The sequence below is a fragment of the Achroia grisella genome, unplaced genomic scaffold (genome assembly GCF_030625045.1).
Source record: "Achroia grisella isolate CSIRO2021 unplaced genomic scaffold, CSIRO_AGI_Agris_v1 utg779, whole genome shotgun sequence".
NCBI lineage: Eukaryota > Metazoa > Arthropoda > Insecta > Lepidoptera > Pyralidae > Achroia > Achroia grisella.
Genome location: NW_026713019.1, coordinates 1,864,906 through 1,890,941, shown reverse-complemented (window position 1 = coordinate 1,890,941; position 26,036 = coordinate 1,864,906). Strand labels below are relative to the sequence as shown.

General features: G+C 33.2%; 5 protein-coding genes across 9 annotated transcripts in view; 3 read left to right on the top strand and 2 right to left on the bottom strand.

Moving 5' to 3' along the window:
- Positions 1-117: 117 nt before the first annotated feature.
- On the bottom strand, positions 118-4,854 carry LOC131850696 (elongation factor Tu). Its single transcript, XM_059201016.1, has 7 exons — positions 4,654-4,854; positions 4,106-4,309; positions 3,426-3,592; positions 3,102-3,345; positions 2,463-2,654; positions 1,261-1,627; positions 118-582 (listed from the first exon to the last, which is right to left on the bottom strand). Exons 1-7 carry the CDS (start codon positions 4,691-4,693, stop codon positions 399-401), a joined length of 1,398 nt encoding a protein of 465 aa, XP_059056999.1. The 5' UTR covers positions 4,694-4,854; the 3' UTR covers positions 118-398.
- Positions 4,855-5,978: 1,124 nt separating this feature from the next.
- On the bottom strand, positions 5,979-10,463 carry LOC131850770 (zinc finger CW-type PWWP domain protein 1-like). Of its 5 annotated transcripts, XM_059201128.1 has the most exons (8): positions 10,412-10,463; positions 10,181-10,329; positions 9,819-9,907; positions 9,558-9,652; positions 8,807-8,991; positions 8,188-8,384; positions 7,220-7,838; positions 5,979-6,199 (listed from the first exon to the last, which is right to left on the bottom strand). In XM_059201128.1, the coding sequence occupies exons 3-8, from the start codon at positions 9,882-9,884 to the stop codon at positions 6,072-6,074; spliced, it is 1,290 nt and encodes a 429-aa protein (XP_059057111.1). In that variant the 5' UTR covers positions 9,885-9,907; positions 10,181-10,329; positions 10,412-10,463; the 3' UTR covers positions 5,979-6,071. The 5 variants fall into 5 exon arrangements, with proteins under 5 accessions (XP_059057111.1, XP_059057109.1, XP_059057112.1 ...); XM_059201126.1 differs by having other exon boundaries at positions 10,181-10,456; XM_059201129.1 differs by lacking the exons at positions 10,181-10,329; positions 10,412-10,463 and adding an exon at positions 10,025-10,071.
- A 210-nt stretch (positions 10,464-10,673) lies between these two features.
- Positions 10,674-17,323, top strand: LOC131850681 (E3 ubiquitin-protein ligase RNF10). The gene is made up of 11 exons (XM_059200990.1): positions 10,674-11,058; positions 11,186-11,363; positions 11,760-11,954; positions 12,194-12,284; positions 12,533-12,754; positions 13,311-13,469; positions 13,567-14,065; positions 14,417-14,553; positions 14,975-15,089; positions 15,382-15,623; positions 15,906-17,323. Exons 1-11 carry the CDS (start codon positions 10,965-10,967, stop codon positions 16,122-16,124), a joined length of 2,151 nt encoding a protein of 716 aa, XP_059056973.1. The 5' UTR covers positions 10,674-10,964; the 3' UTR covers positions 16,125-17,323.
- Positions 17,324-18,462: 1,139 nt separating this feature from the next.
- On the top strand, positions 18,463-21,488 carry LOC131850743 (kelch domain-containing protein 10 homolog). The gene is made up of 3 exons (XM_059201092.1): positions 18,463-18,928; positions 19,033-19,244; positions 20,349-21,488. Exons 1-3 carry the CDS (start codon positions 18,581-18,583, stop codon positions 21,022-21,024), a joined length of 1,236 nt encoding a protein of 411 aa, XP_059057075.1. The 5' UTR covers positions 18,463-18,580; the 3' UTR covers positions 21,025-21,488.
- Positions 21,489-23,830: 2,342 nt separating this feature from the next.
- LOC131850790 (adenosine receptor A3) overlaps positions 23,831-26,036 on the top strand; it is a 62,218-nt gene continuing 60,012 nt past the window's right edge. The window contains exon 1 of the mRNA XM_059201152.1: positions 23,831-24,477. Coding sequence (XP_059057135.1) covers positions 24,054-24,477 — 424 coding nt within the window. The 5' untranslated portion in view covers positions 23,831-24,053. The remainder of the gene's footprint in view (positions 24,478-26,036) is intronic.

The following is a 26,036-nucleotide window of genomic DNA, read 5'->3' as shown; positions in this document are numbered from 1 at the left end:
AAATAAAATAACAGTTTAAGACAGAATTTGTTTATTATTCATTAGTTCTAATAACATGCCATTCACTAAGAAGACATATCAATATTTAATTAAATGAATGTGAAAAATGAATTTATTACTGATTAAACTGAGTTACGTACTTGCTTTTTTAGTAGGACATCGACATGCGCCATATCTATTTACAGAAGAAAAATGTAAATATAGTTTGTTATATACATAGTGCGCTAATACCACCTAATACTGTCTACTACTTGTTACAAATGAACACTCTATTTATTCCATATACCACTGGAACAATAAAACACGTTTTTTTTTATAGGATTTTAATCAATTTTAAATGCATAACATAATAATGTGAACTACACGACTAGGCTTAAAATTAAATCCAATTACATAATTTACTTCTTTGCTGCGGCCTTTTCTCGAGCCTTCTTGCCTTCTAAGAGTGTCAATCTTTCATCTTCAGATAAATTATTGTTAATTTTGGTGATAACTCCAGTTCCTAGGGTTAAATCACCTAACCTCAGTGTGAAGCGTTGGCCAGGTTCGCATACCATAGGTTTTAGGAGTTTTAAATTCAACCTATAAAAAAACAAAAATCATACATATAACAGTACTAATATAGTATAGTTGTGGCCCAATAGTTTACATTTATGTTCAAGTAGAGATCGAAAAGTGCATTTATATTTCTGACTCTCTCTCCAGTAATGGAAACACCAATAACAAACCAAATTAATGTGAACAATTTTTGTGAACCCATACCTTGCCACTTAGTATTTAGATGTACCAAGTGAAATAAGAATATCAAAAATATAGTTAACGTAAATGATATGACATGATCCAATCATAAATATAAAAAATGCGTAAAATAATATGGCATAAATAGTACATCAAGATGATTTAATTCGTAACCTATACATATAAATAAAATTGGAGTGTCTGTTTGTAATATTGAAATAACCGTTTTTTACTACGTACTACATACAACAAAAAAAATATTTTTCACAATTTTTGTCTGTCTGTCTGTCTGTTTGCTCCGGCTAATTTCTGAAATGGCTGAACCGATTTTGACGGGACGTTTTTTGGCAGGTAGGTTATGTAATAGAGAGTAACTTAGGCTACTTTTATTTTAGAAAACTAAAGTTAAATTCCATGCGGACGAAGTCGCATGTACTGCTAGTAAATAATAAAGAAATATATTTATTTATGTTGCAGAAGGCTAAATAATTATTTAAACTGTATTTAGAATTCAGAACTTACTTTGCATCTTCGCCTGGCATTACCATTTCTTTGTCAGGAATAATCACTTGAGATGCACAATCCCATGTCATTGAGAACATTTGCAACTGGATGAATGATGTGAATGGCTTTGAACGGCCTCCTTCGTCTTTGCTCAATATATAAACAGCAGCTTCAACATTATCATGAGCTTTGACAGTACCAGGCTTGGCCATAACCATTCCACGTTTTATTTGTTCTCTCTTTATGGCGCGGACCAGCGCACCTAGTTGATCACCAGCTTGTGCTTCCTCCAAAGTTTTGTGGAACATTTCAACACCTGTCACAGTTGTCTTCATAATCTTACCATGTCCGACTATTTCACATTCAGTACCCTTTTTGAGTACACCTATAATGTAATAATAGCTTAAATTAATACCTAAATGAAATAACAAAACATTTGGGTGTCCCCCAAGAGATTGTTAGTAGGAAGGCTATTGGCTTAATTACTAGCAAAGTAACCTATCACATCAATCTCCATGAGGTTCGTCCTAGAAACCATTCTGGATAATTCCATATAAGTTCGCCAGAATGGGTAACTGGTTTGACTTCTTTTACTTATGATCAACCTATTGTCTTCCTCTGGTAAAACGCCAGCTTATTTTGTTAGCACAATCAGGTACAAATAATTACCTAAATGGAAATTTAAAGAAATAATGAAACATCAAAATCAAGATCTGAAATAGTTTGGCAATAAGATTTCTCTTTATTGTGCTAATTTTACTAACTAGTGTTCCATTCCAGTCTCATACTGATCGAATTGTTATACAGTGTTGGACAGTTATATATAAAAAAAAATCAGCTGTAATAATGTAACTCTCTTGAGCTTGTATTGTTCAGTCAGGATGGCCCCTATCAACAATGCCATTTGATTGGGGCATTCCAGAGAGCAGCATGTAGAAGCCATGCCTGGATTGAATACGTCACTGTCATGATTCTTCTCCGAAATAAAAATGAGATGTTTATCCGTTACACATATATAAACTTCAAAAACAAATAATAAAGTTTAAATCTTTGATTATTACCTCTTTGCACCTTATTGGTTTTTGGTTTCCATTATACATTTTGACTTAAAAACGTAAAGTTACAGCAAAGTTTGTCTAAACATAGGATTACTTTTTTCTCAGTCAATGAATATATCAAATAATGGAAGTTGTGAGTAAAAACCATGTACTCATAATTACCTCTGTGCAAACGACCTGTAACAACTGTGCCACGTCCAGGTATAGAGTGAACTGATTCCACAGGCATGAGGAATGGCTTATCTAATTCACGTACTGGTGTTGGAATATAGGCATCTATTTCTTTCAAGAGTTGAGTAATGGCTTCAGCTCCAATATCGGGACTTTTATCATCTAGAGCACATAAGGCTGAACCTGTAATAAAATTATTAGGATATTACTTTAGATCTTTATTGATCCCAAGCTTGCGCTACAATATTTATGAAAATTGCTATCTATTTTTTATTCAATAATTTTATAACAGTATAATGAAAATGTGAGTCTAATATAAAATAATAAACAGAGATAATGTTATACTGTTATATTTTGAAGTTGTCTGTATCAATCTCAGTCTCAGCTATATCAATTGCCAAGCAGCTTGGTTTGTGAAATACTTTTTAACTGTAGGGATCGAAGTATAATTAAGTAATTACATATTAAGAGGCATAATATCTCAATCCTCTGATATGGTGACACATGACTAATGCATCCTCCGACATAGGGATGTATGGTAATTTATGTGTGCTGTTCATGTCTACCACTTACTATACAGTAGGCCATTGTCCAATTACATAAAAAAACTATAACCTTACATCTACCAACCTTTTACAACAGGAACATTATCACCATCATAACCCATTTCAGACATGAGCTCCCTGATTTCCATTTCGACCAGTTCAACCATTTCTTGATCAGCAGCATCAACCTTATTAATGAATACAACAACATGCTGGATACCAATCTGTTTGGCAAGGAGTAAATGCTCTCTTGTCTGCGGCATGACACCATCAGTGGCAGCCACTACCAGTATAGCACCATCCATTTGAGCAGTACCAGTGATCATGTTCTAAAACACATTACTGACTTAGTTTATAGAGTTTCATGGGACTAGAGTCTAGACATGTTGTTACAACAGTGATATCATACCTTAATATAATCTGCATGCCCTGGACAGTCCGTGTGGCCATAATGTCTCTGTTCTGTTTGATACTCAACATGAGCAACATTAATAGTGATTCCACGAGCTTTCTCTTCAGGAGCATTGTCAATGTCTGTATAGCCTTTCTTTTGTGCTAAGTTTATATCAGCTAATACTAAAAATTTATAGAATAACATATTATTATAAAGGTTGTAGAAACTACAATAGAATAATAATAATTTATTATTATTATTAGGTAGTACTTTGAAGAATGACCATATGTATATTACATCAATTACCAAATAAGTTATAAGAAAAGTCAGCACAAAGTATTAAGGCTAATGTAATTTCTTTATTTTATATTATTTCTACTAGATTTTAAACTAGTTTTATTATAGAAAATTATTTTATATCATTTCCTACTGTACATTAATTCTAAGATGATCAATTTTATATATTTTTACTACACTACTTTTAAAGCACTTATTATTTATGGGAAGCTTTGTTTTATTGGAAAATCAGTATTACAATACCAAAGTTAATATTTGTCTCTAAAATGAGCTCAGAGATTTAACTTTGATTCTAGCCAGTTTTTAGCTATTTTATTAAAAACTATTCTCCTCCTATTATAAAGAAAAGAGTACACAATATAATGTAACCAAGTATAATCTAATATATTGTTCTATACCTTTTGTTATAGCAGCTGTTAATGTAGTTTTTCCATGATCTACATGTCCTATAGTTCCAACATTACAATGAGGTTTAGTTCTTTCAAAGACCTGCTTCTCAGCATAGTTCCTTTTCAGTACAATACTCAGTGGAGTTAAACCGGAGAAACCATTACCGCATCTTAATTGCGAACACTGATTGTTTTTTAAGACCAATTTAAGAGCTATAACCAAAGAAAGATAGAAAATCAATAACATAACCTATAAAAATTATAACCAACAAATTTAAGTAGACACTATAGCAAATTAATAAGTATTTTCTAGAAGTCACTGAATAGATAAAAATATACTTTTTTAAGAATAACTTCTAATAAGGACATTCATTAACAAAATTTAAGAGAATAACACCATTTACATAATATCTAGATAACCAAACTAATATGAACGATATTAATTTAAAAAAATTGTAGTATAGTAAAAAAGAAAAGCAAAAGTATTATATCATGTAATTAAGACGGCCTGCTGCCTTTTTATTCAGTATTTATTTAATTCAAACAAAGTGACCTACCTGGATTAACCAAATTTTTGGCAAAAGATATAGTCGCCATGGGCGCAGTTATATGGTAACAATTATTAATTTATTTGATAACTTTTAAAATTTTAAAGTTTTAAATCACTTTATTTTATTCTTTTTGTCCAAAAATTGTGTATCAAAGGTAAAAACCTCGATCTATTCTCGGTTGCTCAATTAGATTTTTTTTATATAGGAAATTAGGGATGTTCGAAATATATAACGTGTTGACATCGATTTTAAGTCCTTTAGATCGAGACATCGATATTATGATATCGGAACGTAGCTGTACCAGAATATATTGAAAGAAAATCTAGCAAGTATTTGCTCTTCATCATCATTGTCTTGATTCTGTCCCTTAATTCGGAATAAAGGCAAGCTTCCTAAAAAAATAAGTATATAATTAGGAGGAAGTAATAATTGTTCTATCCGTCAATGAATAATATAGCTCTTAATTTTTGTATAGTAACAAAGAAATAGACTTGATACCTTTCCATATATTTTTGTTTCCTAAAATATCAAAATTATTTATTCTTCATTCGATTATTATCTTCAATCGATATTTTCTTATTTTCGAATTCATCAAGTCAACATCCATATTTTTATAATATAATAATATCAAACATACCTTTTTATTTTAGTCTATTTTCAAATAATTTATATTTTTATATAAATTACGGAATAAGAGGCATGACATCCTAATCCTCTGTAACAGCAATGCATGAGTGGTGCGGCCGGTGTCATACGATAACGTGATACCAATAGTGATGTTCATGTAAATCGGCGAAGGTTACCGCTTTATCAGGTGGTTCTGTGATAATCCGATTATATAAAAAAATACGGTATGGAGTACCAGTCCTTCTGACATTTCTGTGACAGATTAGTTATAATAGGTGTAGTTGGATTTCGATTTAATTTAACTGATAGAGTATGAAGTCAAACTGCTTATATAGAAGTTGATGATTGTTGAGATGATTACACCGAGGTAGACTTTGTAAAAAGTCGTCTGCTTACGTAACTCACTTTTACCTTTTTCAACTGCCAATTTTCACAGATATTTTAAAGTATACTGTGCCAGTGGCAACCGTCTACGGTACCGTTACTGAGGCTTATATTTATCACATCTTTTAATGGGGAGCAAAGCAGGTTGATTGGCGTAAACCACAGATAACATAATATTACATAGCGTAAACTATTCTAGTCGGTAGCAGAGACAGGTTAGACCCGCAGAGTCACTGACGCAGACCCTGTTCTGGGGTGTTTATAAAAACAAGAAACGGTATCAATAACTTTATTACTAAAATAAAAGTATAGAGCTACCAGATACGCAATTCTATTGTAATGACTTTGGATAAGAGAAAAAATCGTAAATAGCATATTTTAAATATAACACAAAAAAATACATAAAGTAAAAATTAAAATTCAAAGTCGTCACTACCCGATGACGGTATGTGAGCTAAGACTTCGCCTGTACGGCTGCTGCGCGGTGATCCAACCGAAGTGTCTTTATCAGTGTTGATAATGTGCATTTTTGGTACTAAACCTGTAATCACATGTGATCACTTTATCTATTTGTATATATAGCGAGTAGAATGGTAAACATGCTGATGTTTTGCTTGGTGAATAATTGGTTATTAAAAAATTTAAAATCTTTATAATCGTAAATCCAAACTTTATTAGTAATGATGTTATTATGTTTGCATCTGTTTTATATACGTTTACGTAACAGTGTTAAACCAAAATATATTTAGATATTTACACACCGTCGGTGTATGTAACTAACCGTGTGTATGTCTAACATATTTATGATCATCTTTTAAATAAATGATCAAAAATATGTCATACTGCTACGTAATTTGTATAACGTACGTGCAACGCAGAGATTTTTTTTATTGAATAGCCGACACTTACTATTTGCATAAAGTGGATCTCAATTTATTTATGACTTGCACACTTATAAAATAAAATATGAACCGACATGTTTACTACACTTTTCTACACTTTTCTACATCGTATTGTCAGTATTATCCTTCGATAATAGTTATCGATAAATTCTTACTATATACATGAGAAATCATCATTGTAGTATTTTTTATGAAGAATGATAATGAAATACTGCGACGTACACGCATGTAATAAAAGCATGCAGAATTCAAAGAAAATGAAGGTTAAATCAGGTTGTTTAGCCCTGGTAGGATAGGTCAGTTTGATAGTAATGGATATTACGAGTTTGCCTTTGTACCCTATAATTTTTCTGACGTGCCATACTTAATGCCTAATATTTTTTTAAATAATGCATAATTAAAATTTATAAATATTTGACATGTACACCCACAGTCAGACACACATTTATTTTATTTAAACCAAGGTTGGGATTAATATTATTTTCAGATTTCCACTTTCAGATTTTAATTGTGATTAGGCTTCATGGATAAATACTAGCACTAGCATTGGCATAACATACCTTATAAGGCATAATATGGTGTAATGTAGTTTATTTGCTATTTCCAATAGAAACTATTCAAGAAGAAATCTAAACATGGTATGAAAAATATTGGCTTACCATCGACACTGGAATCATTAGCCACCTGGGAGTTACCTATTTGTACCGCCATGGAATCTGGCGGATTTTTTGCATTTACAGTTATTATAGCTGAAGTACTGGTATTGGTGTCATCCAGTAGTTGGCTTTCTGCGGAAATGTCTTCTGGTGTTATTGTGTTAACATCAATATTGTTATTTATTACCCTGTTTTTAGTAATATTTTTTTCTTTTGGCTTTCCCAAAATAGTAACATTAGATTTTTCATTAGACGTTATTTTAGGTGGAGTCTTGTCGTATTCTGAATCACTACAAGAGCTCTCACTAGACAACTCGATGTGAAGTTTCCGTTTTAATTGATTTGTAAACTTTTTCAACGATTCTTTCATAATTTTTTTTGGTTCATTAATTGATCCGTTGTATCTATTTATGAAACTATATTTAGACAGTCGATTCTCTAATGGCAGCATATTGGCATCCTCGGCCTGCCTCGCAGCTGCTTCCAAGCGCTTCATGTATTTCTTATTTTTAAGAACATTATACATTTTTTTCTTATTGATACTGTATGGTTTTAGTTGATTAGGTTTTATCCAAGCTCTTGTAACTTCAAGGGAGTCAAAGAAGACGACATTGTAATATGTCTGTAAAAGGAAAAAGAAATATTGTATTTATAATAAGGTGTAAGAAATAGCAACCTAGCACCTTAGCATTTCATGGATTCACCGTGCGGGTGCCGGTATCCATCGTGTGGCAGAGAGAGAAACTCCGAGCAGCTCCCGATATTTGTGACCCGGGTATAGGTTCAAGGGGCCTCTTTGCCGATGTACGTCAACACCGCTCGTGTTTCTCTCTCTCGTGTTGCCCAGCCAAATCTGGTAGGAGTAATGCAGCTTTAGATATACGCTCTATTAAAAAACTAGGTATTATTAGGCATCGTAAGTTTAACCATGCTTTTATATTGAATGGCGAGATATTTTTTAACGAACTCACTGGTATATCAGAGAAGCCGTCCAGCCAATAGAATTGTTCAGTATCCGGACAATCGTCAACCATACCAGGCCACCAGGGCCAACCGGGTAGGCGTGCCCACACTACCGACCCAGCGGAATACTCGCTGTGGATTAGATCTTCTTCATCCCGTAACGGAATGGCAGCTTCAGGAGCAGAGCAGCTCGCGATCGTATTATCTGTTAATTAAATAGCAAGAGTTATGTGGAAACTATACCTACTGGAGATGGATATAGGGGCATGAAACAACACAGTGAAAAAAAAAACTGCAAACTGAACATTTACATCCTTATCTGAGTTCCCACACTATTACAATATTATGTTATCTGTGCTATTACTCAGATATTATCTAGACATATACCTAAATAAAATTGGAGTGTCTGTTTGTAATATTGAAAAAATCTGTTTGTTCCGGCTAATCTCCGAAATAGCTGGACCGATTTTGAATGTACTTTTACTGGCAGGTAGCTGATATAATAAAGACTAAAACTACTTTTTTTTTAAAAAATCTTTTATTTTAGAAAAATAAGGTTAGTTTCCAGTAGTTACCACGCGGGCGAAGTCGCGTGTACAGCTGGTTATTAATAAAAATAAAACGAACCTGGATTCATCCGACAATACCATTTCTCAGGCAGTTCGCGGCTGTCAATGACGTGGTCCAGGTACCGCCAGCGGTCACAGTCGTCGCATTGCACCCACAAGCCCGATGTACGTCGTCTCTGTAGCCACAGCAGTCTCTCGCGGTGGGAGAGACCTGCAGCCGGTTGGCTAAGGAAATCCTTATAACTGAAATATAGTATGGGAAGAGGATTGTTAATAATATGCCATGTTAAATAATAATAATATAAATAAATAACAACTGACAATTCACACAGCGTCATCTAGTCCCATGGTAAGCAGAGCTAGTATTATGAGTAGACGACTGATATAAATACTTAAGATACCCAGACCAATACTCATGAATACAAATGTTTGCACCGTGCAAGGGATCAAACCCGTGACCATCGGAAGTAAAGCTGTGTACCAATTCGCTAGACCACCGAGGTCGACCTCCACGCGGTTATCCATGAAAACCATCGTGGTTAAATACTGGTTATTTAATCATGATGGGTAAACTGACCTGATCTCATTCTCATCATCCTCCACTGATGCCCTGCCGTTAGCGCAGGTGGGTGCACTATTCCATTATTTGACTTTTAGGTGTATTCTTGTTCTTACCGTCTCTCCTTGTTTTGAACTCAAACAATGCTCTTTTTTTGGACTTATCTTAATACTGTTGCGTAGCTAGCCTAGTGAAAATGGCTCTACAAAGCCGTGGTAACTATGTATAACGATTGTCAATTTATAATTACCTATTTGTCTGAGATACAGGATTTTCAGCTGTTGTTGAAAATCTAATATTGTTTTTCTTTGCTTTACTTTTTTTGAATGACATGTTTGTATCAAACTGAAATAACAAATTTTTAGACTTTAAGTACTTAAACAATTTTAATTTTTAACAGAGGGTAGATGCATACACAGCAATGTAAACTACATGTAGTAGATTTTTTCTAAGAATATATTTGTAGGTATGTAAGGATATTCTATAAATACGAGTAAAATAATTGTTTTACGGTTGGTTGCTGAGCTTCTTCACTTGGTTCTTGAGCATTTTCTGTTGGTAGATTAACTGTTTCCATGATAATTCCAATATTATTCGTACCTGTGGATTAGTATACTGGTTAATCAATATCAAATAATTTTAATTGACGCTAGTATAGAATTATTTCGTTATCCATTAAATACCACTGAGCAAATAACCAGTCACTATGATTATTACAATTTGGCGCCAATATAAATATTTGGTTCGGTTAGGCGCCAACAATGTATCTATTCATCCATATTTTTTTATACAGCTTAATGAGTTAAGCACAGAAATATTATACCTCAAACCAGCCTGAAACTTGACAAATATAGTTAATATAATGTTGCAAACCTATCTATTTTAATCAATTTTATTTGGTTAGTAAATTAGTAGCAACTGTATTACTAAATTAATCAATTAGGTAATTTTGTAAATTCGTAATTGATTTTTTCTATTATTTGACATGTCGATTCTTTTTTTCTTTGTTTGTTGAAATTGTGCTATGAATATTACGTATTGTGTGTTATTTTTGCTTTGAATTCTAAGGTTTGATGACATAATCCGTTGGTTGTGTAATCAAACCTAGTAATTCAAATCAAAAAATTAAAATTCTTTTGCCATTTTGAAATTGTTAGATCATAGACTCATAGACAGTAGACGTCGGTCATTATGATCAACTCCTAATCATAACAAAAACTTTTTATGAAACTAATAGAAAAGAAAAATAACCAAATTTTATAAATGTTTGCTAAATATTAAAATATTATTTATTTCAATATTAATAAAAAATATCTATGATTTATTTATATTATTGCTGCGGAAGTGCGCATTAAATATTTGTTGTTGGCTCGCCTTGGTTAGCTAATGGCTACCGGCTGGTCGCCATATTAGTGGCGCACTAATTTCTTGTCTTTCTTTACATATTTTCGTCGTTAGCGACGAAAGGGAGTACACCATACTCCCTTTTTTGTTTAAAAGCTTGTGCGTTTGTGATTTTACCTGCTGGTAAAGTTTGTTTGTATATAAGATAGATTTTTCTTTGTTTTGGTATCATAAAGATGGCTTTCTAAAATGTCGCCTTTGCACGTAAAATCGTTGTCTCCTTGCGGAGCTTCCCGCTCAGTTATTTTTGTGAATGTTAGAGGAATCCAGAATGGACAAGAAATCTATAAATCGATCATCTCAACCTCAGCCAAGGGCATCTGCCATTGACTGTAAAAAAAATACAGGTGAGTAAAGGTCATACGTCATCCTGTCACTTTAGTCTTGATTTCCCGAACTCTTGGTTGTCGCAAATAACAATTTTTTCATCTCATTTACATACAAATTTGTATTTTTGTTGTAAAATCGTTTTAGACTTGACACACAAACCTTGGCCACGCAGTAATAAGAAACGCGAGGGACCTAATAGCGCTCCTAAAAATGAACCGTACCGTAAGAATACATCAACACAGAGGGGTAGAGGATCAGCTGATAGGAAACCACGTCCTCGTGGCCCTTCTGGTTTCGTTGTGGGTGGAACGCAGAGCGCCGGGTGAGTATTTTCATTTTCTTATATTAATAATGATTATATATTCTATGTATAGACATAGAGGTGTTCTATCTAGTAAGATATCTTAGAAAACCTCATTAAGAAAAAAAATGTATGCCATGAAATTGTGACTGATAAAAAATGTAATCTCTCTGGTTATTGATATAACAAAAGTACTGTTAATTTATCATTTATCTATATCAATATTTATCGTAAGAAAAGCTTTTTTAGTAAAGTGGAGTTAGTAAAATACAATTCAAATGGATATGTAGTTACATTAGTTAAACTACTATAATTCCCAAATTACACAATAAAATTATATAACTAGAATATCTACCAACATTATTACTCTTATTTTCATGAATACAAATATTGAATGTGCGCTTTATTAATATACAGGATAGAAGAGGATGATGAGCCTGAAATTGGCTCAGTGTTAGTGCCTGGAAGCAAAAAGCAAAACTTGAACCATTTGCTGAACTTCATGTACCCCACCCGTGGGGGCCAGGATCGCAGAAGTGGCCAACCACAGCCTCGTAGACAAGGGCAGCGTGTGTCATACAGACACGAGCATGATCTTTATCTCCGTGCATAGTATGTATTACTTACTAACATGAACATCTACTTCTCACAGTATAGTCTTTGGAAAATTTTTCTCTCACATTATCCCTCTCTCTTCCCTGTCTGAAATTTTTAGTATTTAAATTTTTAGAACCTCCTCAGTTTAACTGTTTTTGCCTAACAAAAGAACTTACAATGTAATAATAATTATTAATATATTCAGTATCTTATTATAATGTGTTATAATAATGTGAATTCTTTTTGTGTTCTAGTTGCCAATTCATTTTGAAGGAAGATGGAGACTACAAGGCAAATATACTGGATCCTGATGTGCCTGTTAATTGGGAGCAAATTGAAGAAATTGTATGTATATTAATAGTATTGGAATAAATAAATAACATTAAACTCTTAATGGATAACTTACTAATAGTCTTATAAGTATTATAATTGCACCTTTAATTACGAATTGAAGAGTGGAGGCAGAAGAGGGTTTAACTAGAAAATTCTGATTAAACACATCATTCACCAATCTTTGGCTGTAAAAAAATGAAGGAAACTATACTGGCCTGTTTAAAATCTCTAAAGACTTATGTATGTGTATATTACCACAGGTGGTGAGGAGCACAGGTCGATCCGAGTGTCCAATCTGTTTGGGAGTTGCAGCAGCGGGACGCGTTGGTCCCTGTGGTCATGTGTACTGTTGGGGCTGCGTGTTGCATTATGCAGCCGCGCATGAGAAACAACCACCTCCCTGCCCTGTGTGCGCGACTTCACTCAATGTACAAGATATGAAACCTACACGGATGATCCAATGGGATTCACCCACTGAAGAAGTATGTACATGGTCATGAGAATAATGTATTTAAATTGATTTTTGTATACCCTATTCTATTTTGATAAGTTTTTAAGTACACAGTAGTCCATGACCTAGAGGCTTAGTTAGTTAATAATTTCGTCCCAATTCGTAATTCTTAAGATGGTTAAGAAATTTGTATTAAGAAGCGGAGTGAGAGTCAGATGTGGTTCCGAGGGTGGGTTGAGGAGCAGGACCCTCTCAAACTTAAAAGTAAATAAAAAAATCAGTATGACATCCCAGTTCAAATTTGCTAACAAATAATAGTTAAACTTTTATACATCTTTATACTCTTACATTGCAATGTATTATTATAATATAAGATCAAATACTTGGGATATTTTTCAATTAATAAATAAGTTAAAATAGTACTCATTCAACTGACTTCCAATTTTTTTATCTCTTTGGTCATTACTGGACTATATATGGCTATAATGACCTCTATATTTACCTTTTATGTACTATTGGAACAGAGAAAAAGGCTGATATTTCTTGATTTGTAGGATTGAAATTCATGGTTTTCACTTTTGAATTAGGTTACGATGCGCCTGGTTCGCCGACTTCGAGGCTCTACAACAGTGGAAATAGCACCGCCTCGGGGACAGCAGATTGAATCTATGCCGACGCCCATATTGCCTCTTGAAAGTATTAATAACGCACCTTATTCCAAGTTTTTTACGGCTACAAAGAAACAGGTTATAAATTGTTAATAATTTAACATTTTAGTTATATTTAAATTGTATATTTTTCATTCTGTATTTAATAAATTTTCTTTTTGTATTTATATTACAGGTGCATGAAATATTAAAGAGAGAAAGAATGGAAATACAAAACCAAATATTGGCTGAAATTGATACCACAGAAATTGTTTATCTTGAACAAGCCTTGGATATGCTTAAATTAAAAGAGGATAAACTAAATAACATACCTGACAAGAATGATATTGTTGAAACAGTCCCTGAAGAGACGGTACCAATTGTTTATGAAAAACAAGAGGTAAATAAAAATAAGATTGACTGGTTTGATATAACTGATGATGGTGCAGCTTCCATTGAAGTCATACAAGATCAAATGGAAGAATTGAATATAGAAATTGCTGCATCAAACTTGAATCCAGATGCACCAACATTTATCCATAGTGATATAAATGAGAAAGATGTACAAGATGTTGAAGAGTTTCCTTTAATTGAAAATTTGCCTCCATCAGAAATTGCAGAAACATTAGTCAGCAACCCTACAGTGACAGATACTGATAAAGAAAATCAAGCAAAATACTTTTATTTTTATCAAGGTAATTATAATTTTATAAAATAATTGTATCTGTAGATTATATTAGCCTTCCAACTTAGCTAATCTTACATCAAAATAGTCTTGCTTATTGTCTATGTAATAGTCGAGTTTTCTGTAATGTAATAAAGAACTACAAGTTAATATTATAGTAACTATAGTCTATCATAGTTGTCACATCTGTTCACCACTAATAATATACTAAGGAATTGTTGCAAATAAACTTATTTTTGTACCATACTATTTTCATGAAAGTGTACTTAATTTACATGATTCATAAGTTTAGGAACATTCTTAGATATTTCTTTTTGTAAGTTTTTAGTATGAAATATATAAAACATATGTTTAATTTCAGCTGACGATGGCCAATTAGTATTTCTTAACAGTTTAAATGTGCGCATTTTGAACTCATCGTGGGGTGCGTTATCTGCCGCCCCTCACGTTATTCGAGGTCGCGTACTACATCGTGAAACCTTGTCGCTGAGTGAACAAGTAATTATTAAATATATATAATATAACAATTTTCATTCAGCTTCTATATAATGATGATGTAATTACATGTTATATAGACATAGTTTGTTGATATGGTCAGTAAAGTATGGGTACAACTACAACACTTGTCAATGTGTCCAATTGCCCTGTCTGGGATTATTATAGTGCCGTATGGTTCTAGAATATGTTACAAATTATCTATAATAAAATTACATTTGCTTTAATATTAGCAGTAAAGTATTCAAAATAGATTTTGTCCAATTTGAAAATTAAGAAGCAGTTCTCATTATTTATATTACAGATTTGTTTGAAATTTGATTAATAAGTAATAACCTAACAAAAATAATAAATAAAATGAAAACCGTTTAAGACATGATAGACATGTTGTTTCTAAAAATTTTTTAATTTATAATTTGTCTAGACCCGGAAGCATATGCCTTATACTGCCCACTTGCCTCTCCACTGTTCATTTGATATTGTGGAACTGGATTTGCAACCACCACATGTGACTGCAGTTGCTCTTAAGAATTTCACAGGTAAACATTTGTGTTATCTCTTTATCAATCATCATACTATGAATGAATTAAGATCTATAAGTTTATATTGTAATAAATACATCATAAGCTGACCTCATAGGTTTTCAGGACACTAAAAAGATGTTGATGTGTTATGTTAAAAATTATTACTAGTGGTAATTCTTGTGTTTATTTCCTTAAATGTAATTAGTCTTTTCTCCTACCATTTTGTCTTTTAATAGAACATTGGTTATCCATTTCTATAGTCCAATGAAATATGTAAATGAATAAAAATATTTAAAACGATTTGCAGAGGAATTAGAACGTCGAGCCCGGATTCGGGCACGTCAACAACGTGACGAGCGACGTCGGGAACGTGCATATCGCCGCGCCATGGAAGGTCCGCCTAAGCCTGACTTTTCATCAGAAGTGATGTTCCCGCCTGCGGCTCCTTTACACATCAGTCCAATTTTGGAATCAACACATTCGCTTGAAGAATCCATCCCAACTTCTAGTGCTGCATCTCCACCATCTTCTGGACCTTCTTTTGCAAAGGTAACCGTTTTTTATAGTTCATGATAGATTAATTTGATATTGTTTAAGTAATGGATCCTCCATTACTCAACTTAATACTTAATCCCGGCTCCCACGTCAAAATTAATATATTCGCTAGTATAAAGTCGTACTATTCTATCATTAAATGGAATGTCTAAAACAAATGGTTTTGAACATTAGATCAAACAAATGCATGTAAAATAATGTTTTATAAACAAATGTTATATATAACTAGTATTGCAGTTTTAATATATTTACTATATTGAGTATTTTTTTATACAGATGGCAAGCACCAGTGGTGCTTGGCGTGTTCGTAAGCCAGCTGCACAGACGCCTCCTCTTCCGGCGGCTGATAACGAGGAAGGACTTGTCCCACGTACCCTCAGTTTGAGTGACGCTATAGAGGCCGCACTTCATGCTACGCCTTCTCCCACGAACAAGAAGAACAAAAAGAATAAACATAAAGTTTTATTTTCCATGGGCATGCAACGTTCCGCATAATTACAAAAATTGGCGCTTTTATAATTTACCTTGAACATATGGATTTCTCTATGGGTGCTTATAATTGTAACCGCTTATTGTACAAGGTTTTTAACGTCATGGTGTTTTCCAACAATGCATTTTGCATCGCTGTTTACTGCGACTGTAAAATCCTGTTATGTCGTACCGTTCAACAGTAAGTAATAAAAGTAATCTTTACTGTTTGTATTTCAACTATTGTTATATTATAGATACATATATATATTTTTTCAGCTAATTGTCTTGCGGTGTTTTCGTAGATTAAAGATATTATTTTGGTTCTAGTAGTTCGCACATTTTAAAACGTATATTTAACTAATATTTGTATACCAGCCAATGTTAAATTTTGGTTATTGTTATAATAATACAAACTGTCAGTGATAAAAACATTTTTATCAACATAAACAACATAGACAAATATTTGACATTGGTATTTCGGAACCATAATTATAATTGTGAGGGCAGTCTAGATAGATTTTAATAAATATACCTGATTTGCTCAATTTGTTTTTCAAATTCAAAAGTGTATGCATATGTATATATATATATGAAGCTTATAATATCATCAAATGACATTTGTTGGACTCATTTAAATTACTATATAGTGACATTTTAATTAATATGTAATAATTAAAACTGGTGTTAAGCATATTGTCATAGAATTTAATACAAGTTCATTAAATTATCTTCAGTCTTATTTACTAACCCTTAAAACAACTCCTAATCAGTAATGTTATTTCGTATAATAGGTCCAGTTCTATCATGTTACTAATTTGAGCAATTATTTTTGTTGTGTGTGTTTCATATTTTATCATGTAATATTATATAATATATCTAAAACGTTTTAAAGTACTGTAAAAGGACAAAATTGTGTTTATAGTGGTTTACCTGTATAGTTTCTCATCCATACACTGTTCCAAAGCTTGGGAGTATTGTATCACGATAATATTGCATTTTAAGTAAATGTTATTAATACAACTGGATATTCTCTTTTATTAATAATAAATAGTGTTGATATAAAGTTCCAGATGCGGGCAAATCGAATATATGTTTTAAAATTTTAATTGAAGGGACTTTAGGTTGCCAAGAGTTTATTTGTATAGTCATGAAACTGAACCTTTTTTTAATTTTCATGAAGAAACAAATTGATAATCTGGTAATAAATATTGGACTTTACATTATTTATATTGATTTTAATTTTATATTAATTTATCGAAAGACCTGTGACCATTCAAAGTAATGAGTTGTGCTAATCAGTTAGACAACCGAGGTAGTCGAATGATTAAGGATTTTATAACATTTGAAAACCTTCATAAAATCTCAGAGGAAGTAGGTGCTTCACCATCCAAACTAGATCTATTCTTATATAGTACTGGTAAATCTCCTTGTACCATGGGAAACCGATATACCTACCTAAAGATACATCTACATGTACAAAACAATTTTTACGAATATTTTTTTTAACGAAAAATGGCTTTGTGGTTATTCTATATGCGGACGAAGTGGGATCGAGGTATATCAGCAAAATCTGATTATTATTTTCTAAAAGATCTTGCCTGTTAGAATTGCAGTAAATTTTATACTAGAACATGTATCTGAAGTTGAACTAGCAGGCTCCTATCCGAATTGGCTGAGCAGGGAAGGAAACACGAACGGTGAAGGTGAGTGTTGACGTACGTCGGCAAAGGGGCCTCTTAATCTTACACCTGCGTCACAACTCCCGAAAACTGATAGGAGTTTCTCTCTTTGCTGCATAATAGTTCCACCCACACGGTGATTCCATATAGTGTTAAGAAGTTACGATAAGTTTTTAAATAATAAATATGGTCCTTTTTTATATTGTTTGTCCCTAGCATAATTTAGTATATTTATCAGTGTATTAAAAGTTGTCAAGGCGTAGTTGATGCCCTAAACTTTTTTTTAGGACTACTCTAATGCTGTTGACCGCAGCTGGACTCTACAGCTTCGCCCGACGATAAGGGGCGAGTCCAGATGGCACTCCAAACCCGCGGGAGGACTTATGAGTGGCTGAAGGCCAACTCCCGCCTGACGGATACAACTTTAATTCACTAGTCTGAGGGCACCGCAAGGGGTTCGAACCTCGATTCGGGCCGTCGTTATTTCGGTCCCCATTTGAATTGGACGGGGGATCCATTGTAGGGGAGGGTCTAGCGTACATGTCCCAATCTTTATCTCCTGGAGGAGGGATTGGATGACCCGTGTCATGTTATGTCATATGCCGTCAGTCTATTTGTTTTAACTAAATTAATATTGAGTATCTGTGGATTTGACTGACAGCACATTTACTATGTCTGTGACATATACAATACAAGACACTGCTTCTATAACTTTTTTCGTGTTGTAAATAAAGAACCTAAATTACGGAATTGTACTAGTATACATATATTAAAAAAGAAAATTACAAGAAAGTTTTATAAATGTTACATTTTGATTTCGGGATCACGCCTAAAAAAACAGACTATGTGTTTGTACCTTTTAAGGTTACTGAAATCAAATATCGTGGTTCAGAATGTCCTCGACCTCGCAGTGGACACAGGATAGTTTGTGATGATGTTAATATTTATTGTTTCGGTGGTTATAATCCCACATTGCCATTGACTAATATAGATGTAGACAATCCCACATGGACTCCAGCGCAGCCATTATTTAAAGAACTATGGAGTTTTTCAATTGCAAGCCGAAAGTGGAAGCAACATAGAGTCGTAGAAAATATGCCCGAGGAACTAGCTTCGAATGCTATGTGTGTTAATGGCAAATACTTAATGGTTGGTTTGATTTAAACCTTATAGAAATGTTTCATAATTAGGTCAGAGGGTGTGCTTCATTCCATAGCCATATGTTAAGTAATTACCGTTTAATTAAATTGCAGATTTTTGGTGGTACTGGGGCCCCATTTGGCAATCGATGTAGTAATAACATGATTGTGTGGCGGACATGCAATGGCGATGCTAATTTAGAGATCTTGGAGGTAAAGGGAGCTAAACCGCCTGGCCAATATGGTCAGTCAGTACTGTGTCATAATGGTTTCTTTTACACTATTGGAGGTACTAATGGTTATGCATATAACTGTGATATTTTTAGGTTTGTATTCTTTATAATATTTATTTAAAATTCACCAGTAACTAGCTCATTTTTTCTACTGAATTATGGCTTCAAATGGAATAGCATTCTTTTAAAAAATAGTTATACCTTTTTTAAAAAGAAAGTGGTTCTAAGAATTGCTTTGCTTAGGCATTGTTTTGGTTATTCTGGCTCTGAACTTTTGTTATTAATTATATTTAGTAGTTTACTATTCATAAGAAGAATGAAACTTTATAACTTGAGATAAGCTTCTTAGCATACCATGGATTCGTTGTGTGGGAGCTAGGGAGATCTATGTATTTCACATTTTTTTGTATTATAGAACTTACTTCAATTCTGAACACGCCAAAATCTTTAAGAAGATTGTAGATATATTAAGCTGGTCCTCCCACATCCACTTCAACAATGTATAAATTAACTATGTTATAATTTTTTAGTTAATACCAGCTACTCACCCCGGCTTCGCACGGGTGTACATGTATATATATATAATATATATATAAACCTTCCTCTAGAATCACTCTATCTATTTAAAAAAAATGTATCAAAATCAAAATCCATTGCATAGTTTTAAAGATTTAAGCATATGTATGCTTAAATCTTTAAAACTGGGACAGACTGAGACAGCAACTTTATTTTACACTATGTAATGATAATGATAAACATTGAATGTATAATGAGAAAAGCTAAAACAATAGCACTATTACACTGGGTCAATCATGATATGTATTGGAAGAAAGTGAATTTGATGAAGTTGCTCTCATACTTTGTAGAGCCATGAATAGACAAATAATAATAATAATATAATTATACCTTAGGAGAATTCACACATCATCTAGTCCCAAACTAAGCAGAGCTTGTGTTATGGATACTAGACAACTGATATAAAGAGATAGATATTTTTGTAAATACTTACATAATATATGTACATAGAAAACAGACTGATATAAACAATCATACAACAAATGTACTGAGGAATCAAACCTTTAGAAATAAGGCAGTGTACAAACCGCTAGACCACTGAGGCGGTCAATATAAATTGTGATAAATTTATATAAATATGTATTTCTATCTCTATTTATATATATGTATTGTTCTTTTTAGATTAGACCTTCGGACTTTGGTTTGGGAACCAATATTTGTTGGGACAGGAGAAGAGGGAGAACCACTTGGCAGGTACAGGCATGAGGTGGCAAGAATAGATGACAAATTGTACATTATTGGAGGAGGCACAGGAGAGTGGGCCTATGAACTAAAGGAGCTACCCATGTTCGATCTAACAACAAAAAGTTGGACTATACTTACTCCAAAACCTGATAACTCGTCAAAATATTCAAACACTCCCCGGGCAAGGAAATGTCATAGTGCTGTGCAAATTGATACATCACATGGAACTCAAGTATTTGTTGCTGGTGGTTCTGATATGGATTATGTATTTAATGATGTATGGAGATTAGATTTGTCAGATTTACAATGGACTCTTATGAGGAAAACAGTTTTACCACATCCACTCTATTTCCATTCTTCTGCAGTTACATCATTTGGTTGCATGTATGTCTTTGGCGGTATAGAGCCTAAAGATAATGAAACAGATCGGAATAACACTATGTATAAAGTATGGTTATGTATACCAAATCTAACTGAGATGTGTTGGGAAGCATTGCTCAATTACCATCCTCATTTAGATCAAGTAGGTAGAAGAAAACTATTGAACATTGGCATACCAAATTATTTAGTGAATAGATTACATGCACCTGAAAGTTATTATAATAAGCAGTAGATTTAGTAAAATCAAAATCAAATGTGCAAATTAAATATTGATTACTTTTCTGGATGGAAAATACTGACAACAAAATTAATCAATCTCAGTTCTTGCAGGCATCAGATTCAAATATGCTTGGCAAAATATTGGCATTTTAATATATTGTCTACAACAATAATGGTTGTCAATACCAATGAAATCCCAAATATTCTCTTGATTTGATTACTGCGCTTGGAGAGAGCACATTTAAGTTGCATTCAATATCCGGTTTGGTTTTCACATCTTGTTTTGTATAATAAATAAGCAGTAGAGAGCATTATTACCTAGTCAAGCAGATATAATACTTGAATATAATGTATTTGAAAAGTTATAATATATATTGTAAAATTGATTAATATCTTAATATAATTTTTCACTTTATCGTGCATATTGTAAGAAAAAAATAATTCAAGGACTAACTATGAATATAAATTACTTTCTGTACTGGCAATATAAATCTTTAATAATTATGCATGCATTTTATTTTTTTGAGATCCAAAATAAAAATTCATTCATTTTATATGAATCGAACCCGCGACTATCAGAAGATGATGTGATGATGAATTCCTGGTGAATTTGTCATGATGGAGTAACTGACCTGACCTCATGTTCATTTTATTATCCTCTATTTGGTGCCTCGGGACTCGGGTGGGATGGGTATTGTTAGTAATGTAGACTGTTATCTTCATCGCTAGTAATATACCATGTCCGGTTTCCTTCCACCTGGTTACCCCTAGAAACCATTATGATAAATTTCTGGTGATTTTGTCACAATGGGCTAATTGTTCATTCAAAGTGTTCATTTTATCATCTTGTACTGGCGACCCGCCCGTGTAAATCGCTGGCGCAGACGGGTGCATAATGATGCATTATCATCTAATAAAAAAAATAGGTAGGTACTTATTATTTACGGGACCAGGATGCTTGTTAGATAAATTTTGCTTTGTTCCATCAAGTAATTACGCCATTTTTTGATTCAGAAGGAGTGACGGTATTTTAAATACTACATTACACAGAAAATTTATGTAAGTATTTTTTTGGAATATTTAATAGAAGTCATATCATAATTGCTAAAAATTGTTAAGAAGATACACATACCAATCTATACATCTATACATCTATACATATAAATAAAATTAGAGTGTCTGTTTGTAATATTGAAATAACTGTTTTTACTACATGCATATAAATATAAATTTCACCAAAATAATATTTTTTTCAATTTTTGTCTGTCTGTTCGGGTTATCTCTGAAATGGCTGAACCGATTTTGACGGGACCTTTATTGACAGGTACCTGATGTAATAAGGAATAACTTAGGCTACTTTTATTAAAAAAAATATTTTACTGTAGAAAAATAAAGTTACATTACGCGGACGAAGTCGCGAAAACAGCAAGTTATAGAAACACTAAAAAACTTGCGTTAATACTTAAAGTTATGATCTTAAAAATTGAGACGTAGGCACACGAGGCCGAGGCCTACATGAATAAATTATTTTGAGTTAGTCTATTACACTTTGTAAGTTTACAGTTTAGTTTGTAAAAAATATATACACATACCTACTAGCCAATTGTCAACTATTTATTTTAAATTTGTCACGTGGATGCGTAATGCGCATAGTGTAAATATTAATTTACATTGTTTAATTTGTATCGACAGCAGCTTCGCACGCGCGACTTTTCTGATAAGAACTTTGATATTTCTATTCCTATGTTGTCCTGCCCGAATGTTGGCTATTCGTTTGTGGTCCACAATTTTATTATTATTATATATATATTATGAAACTTTTGTCTCTAGTATATATATACATACCGCTATATATACGTATTTTTTAAATAATTATTTTGCTGTACTAATGCGGAGGTATTAAATTTATGACATAATTCAAAAATCTTATAAAATACATTGAAAGAATGTATAGTATATTTACCACCTATTTTGAAAATGTAATACAAAATTTTTATTGATTAGGCATTTATCTTTTTTATAGATGACGGATTTCTGTACCTGTCTGCAGTAACGATATCTACACGCTGGCGATAGAATGAGGATGAAGTCACCAGTTTTGTCAGTTATTTACCAAAATAGCTTCTAGGGGATTCTCGGGTCGTAGCTTTAAACAGTTGGGATGGCTTTACATTGTTTTGCTCTGCACCGGGTCGTCGTCACTCTAGTACATTTCTTTACCATCAAATCAGGGACGTAGCTACCGCCGTATCTGCCCTATCAATTAAACGGGGCCCCAACGTGCGTAAATACAATTTAACTTCCCAATTTTATTTATTTCACAAATTACAGAGGCAATTTCTTTTTTTGTATACTTAATTTGAATTGAATGTAAAAATTTTGGAAAAACTGGCAGATCATTCGCATCACACACTTTCACGAAGGACCTCGCAAAGGGTAAAGCCGAAATCTTTACCCTTCGTAAGGGCCTTTAAAAAAAATTTATACGGGGCCCCGCCAAGGCACGCTACGCTTCTGCATCAAATTAAGTTACTAATAACGCGTGTATAATAAAGTTTCAGGTTGGTTAAGTTCAACAAATAGTTAGTCTGAATGTATATCTATGGCGTGAGCTTGATTCCATTTTCAAGGGCAGCGCAATGTTCGCGTTCGCGGCCGCAACAAGTGTTTCGTGCGTGTCGCGTCGGCGTAGGGTGTGCGTCCCGACGATGTCAAACTGGCGTTCGCGCCAAATCGCGCCCGCAGGCCCGCAGTGATGGGAAGCGCGCCTCGCGAGAGGGTCAATCTCGACTGTACTCTGATTGACCCATACCTCTGTTGCTGATCGTGAATTTAAAAAAAATCAACTCAAAACAATAACTAATCATCTCCATAAGTTTATTTTTAAATGTAACAATGTATGTTTTAATCCGTGTAAATAAACCAAAAACGTCTTCCCCGACGTAAATGCAAATTAAAGTTATTGTAACTATGAGTTATAAACTGCAATGTGTGTAATTATGGGTTAAAAATACTAGTGTATAGACAATTTTGGTAATCGTTATGGCTGAAGAGATAGAGATAGAGACGACTACGTCTGATCCTGGACCCCATAGGACCCCGACAACGGAACTTCACGCGACCTATACAACTCTTGAAATTTTAGTGGCACTTGTGGCTGTCGTGGGCAACGCTATGGTTATTTATGTGTTCCGTCGCGACAGGCGCTTGCGACGGCGTACTAACTATTACATTGTATCTCTGGCAACAGCTGATTTCCTAGTAGGGTTATTTGGGATTCCGTTCGCGATTCTGGCGTCCGTAGGTCTCCCCAGGAACCTTCACGCTTGTCTCTTTACTGTGTCGTTATTGGTGATGTTATGTACAATCAGCATTTTCTGCTTGGTGGCCGTGTCAGTAGACCGTTACTGGGCTATCCTGTATCCGATGTGCTACTCTAGAAATGTTCGAACCAAAACTGCCATATGTGAGTATAACTACATTATTATCTACATTTTGTAAAGCCGACACCTAAATATTATTAGTTGCTCAATAATACCCCATAATAAACTTAATATGTATAAAATGCGTTACGTGATTTACCAAACTGGAATGGAATATGTATACTAGGGTCGTATTGTGAAACAAAATATGTTTGATCATAAATGTAGGAACGCGAGACATCAATGGACTTTAATTCAGAGGTTTCCACTATCTGAACAGATGTTCTTATGCGTCAATTTTTAATTCCATTCATAATATACATATTTCGTGAGTGTTACAAATTATGGAAAGTATGTTTACAGAATGAGGTATGTAATATTGGTAATGTACAGAGAATAACAAAATTAAACTACGCAATACAATTTTCTAAGACTTAGGTTACGATTGACAAGAATGTTTATTGATTAATTTAGTGGTTATTAGTTTTTTTTCAGTAGAAATATATTGTGTCGTACATATGAAAAGAGATTGGTATCTTACTTATACTTTCCTATATGATTTTATAAGTATATTTAGTTGTTCAAAGTGACAATTACTGTAATTTGTTTGTCACAAACATGCAACATATCTATTTTTATATATGAATCACTTCACATATCTGTAAATTAAACACATGTCGTCAACATCAAGCAGCACAGCAGTAAATATCATATGCCTAAATATAAATAAGCATTCTTAATTGATAATAACAATATGATATCAATAAAAAAACCGTTTAACTATGACGCAATTGTTCAATTTCCAAGAAAGGTATCTAGTTGATTTGATGAAAGTCACTGAGTACCTAGGTCAATATACATAATAGACTTCTTCTGTATCAGAACAGTAATTCATATCTTCATATATCTCCACACGGTCCGAACAGTAATTCATTATTCTCAGAGAAGACAGCTACATACAGCTACATTCTCCATAAAAAAATTATGATTTAAATCTGACAAATGAACGTTGAAAGTTTTGTAATTAGTACCTACAAGTGTGAAGTAAATCATCGAGATAACAGTTTATAGTCGTTACGAGAGTGCCCAATAATATGATATCGTATTTGGGTGGAGATATTTTTAATAGCTACCACAATACGTACTGGTATCATTAAGTCCTATCAATACTTTTTTATTACGTTCTAAGAGCTGCGAAAATATTAAAAACAATGTTCAATATTATGAGTAACTGCTGATCTACCCTGGTGTTCATTACTTTGTAATACGCTTATATCCTACTATGTTTCCAGAATAATGTGCCTTTCTGTATTAATCTAAATTCATAAAAAACATCACTATTTAGTACTCTTATAACCTAGTCCATATCCAGAATATCTGAAATAAACTGAATTAATAAAAAAAAAAGATCTTGAAATCTGTGCAGTGGTTCCGAAGTTTACTATCTTCATAACAAAATCAATTTTTTTGTAGACTAAACAATTGCCGACAAATAAATTATGCATAGAACGAAATGCACATGAATCTAGCTTCAAAATTTTGCAACTGATTTATATTTATGTTGATGCAGAAAACTTGGACTATAGATACAGAAAATTACTAG

Bases quoted from the DNA above. Each gene is read 5' to 3' on its own strand.
- LOC131850770 (XM_059201128.1), bottom strand. From the start codon at position 9,884: ATGGAAACAGTTAATCTACCAACAGAAAATGCTCAAGAACCAAGTGAA. The intron at 8,992-9,557 runs GTAATTATAAAT...ACTATATTTCAG, and splicing joins CCTGTATCTCAGACAAATAG to TTATAAGGATTTCCTTAGCC. The intron at 7,839-8,187 runs GTGAGTTCGTTA...TTCCTTTTACAG, and splicing joins ACGGCTTCTCTGATATACCA to ACATATTACAATGTCGTCTT.
- LOC131850743 (XM_059201092.1), top strand. From the start codon at position 18,581: ATGTTACATTTTGATTTCGGGATCACGCCTAAAAAAACAGACTATGTG. The intron at 18,929-19,032 runs GTTGGTTTGATT...ATTAAATTGCAG, and splicing joins TTAATGGCAAATACTTAATG to ATTTTTGGTGGTACTGGGGC. The intron at 19,245-20,348 runs GTTTGTATTCTT...TGTTCTTTTTAG, and splicing joins TATAACTGTGATATTTTTAG to ATTAGACCTTCGGACTTTGG.
- LOC131850696 (XM_059201016.1), bottom strand. From the start codon at position 4,693: ATGGCGACTATATCTTTTGCCAAAAATTTGGTTAATCCAG. The intron at 4,310-4,653 runs GTAGGTCACTTT...CTTTGGTTATAG, and splicing joins CAAAAATTTGGTTAATCCAG to CTCTTAAATTGGTCTTAAAA. The intron at 3,346-3,425 runs GTATGATATCAC...AATGTGTTTTAG, and splicing joins GGCATGCAGATTATATTAAG to AACATGATCACTGGTACTGC.
- LOC131850681 (XM_059200990.1), top strand. From the start codon at position 10,965: ATGTTAGAGGAATCCAGAATGGACAAGAAATCTATAAATCGATCATCT. The intron at 11,059-11,185 runs GTGAGTAAAGGT...AAATCGTTTTAG, and splicing joins TGACTGTAAAAAAAATACAG to ACTTGACACACAAACCTTGG. The intron at 12,285-12,532 runs GTATGTATATTA...ATATTACCACAG, and splicing joins GGGAGCAAATTGAAGAAATT to GTGGTGAGGAGCACAGGTCG.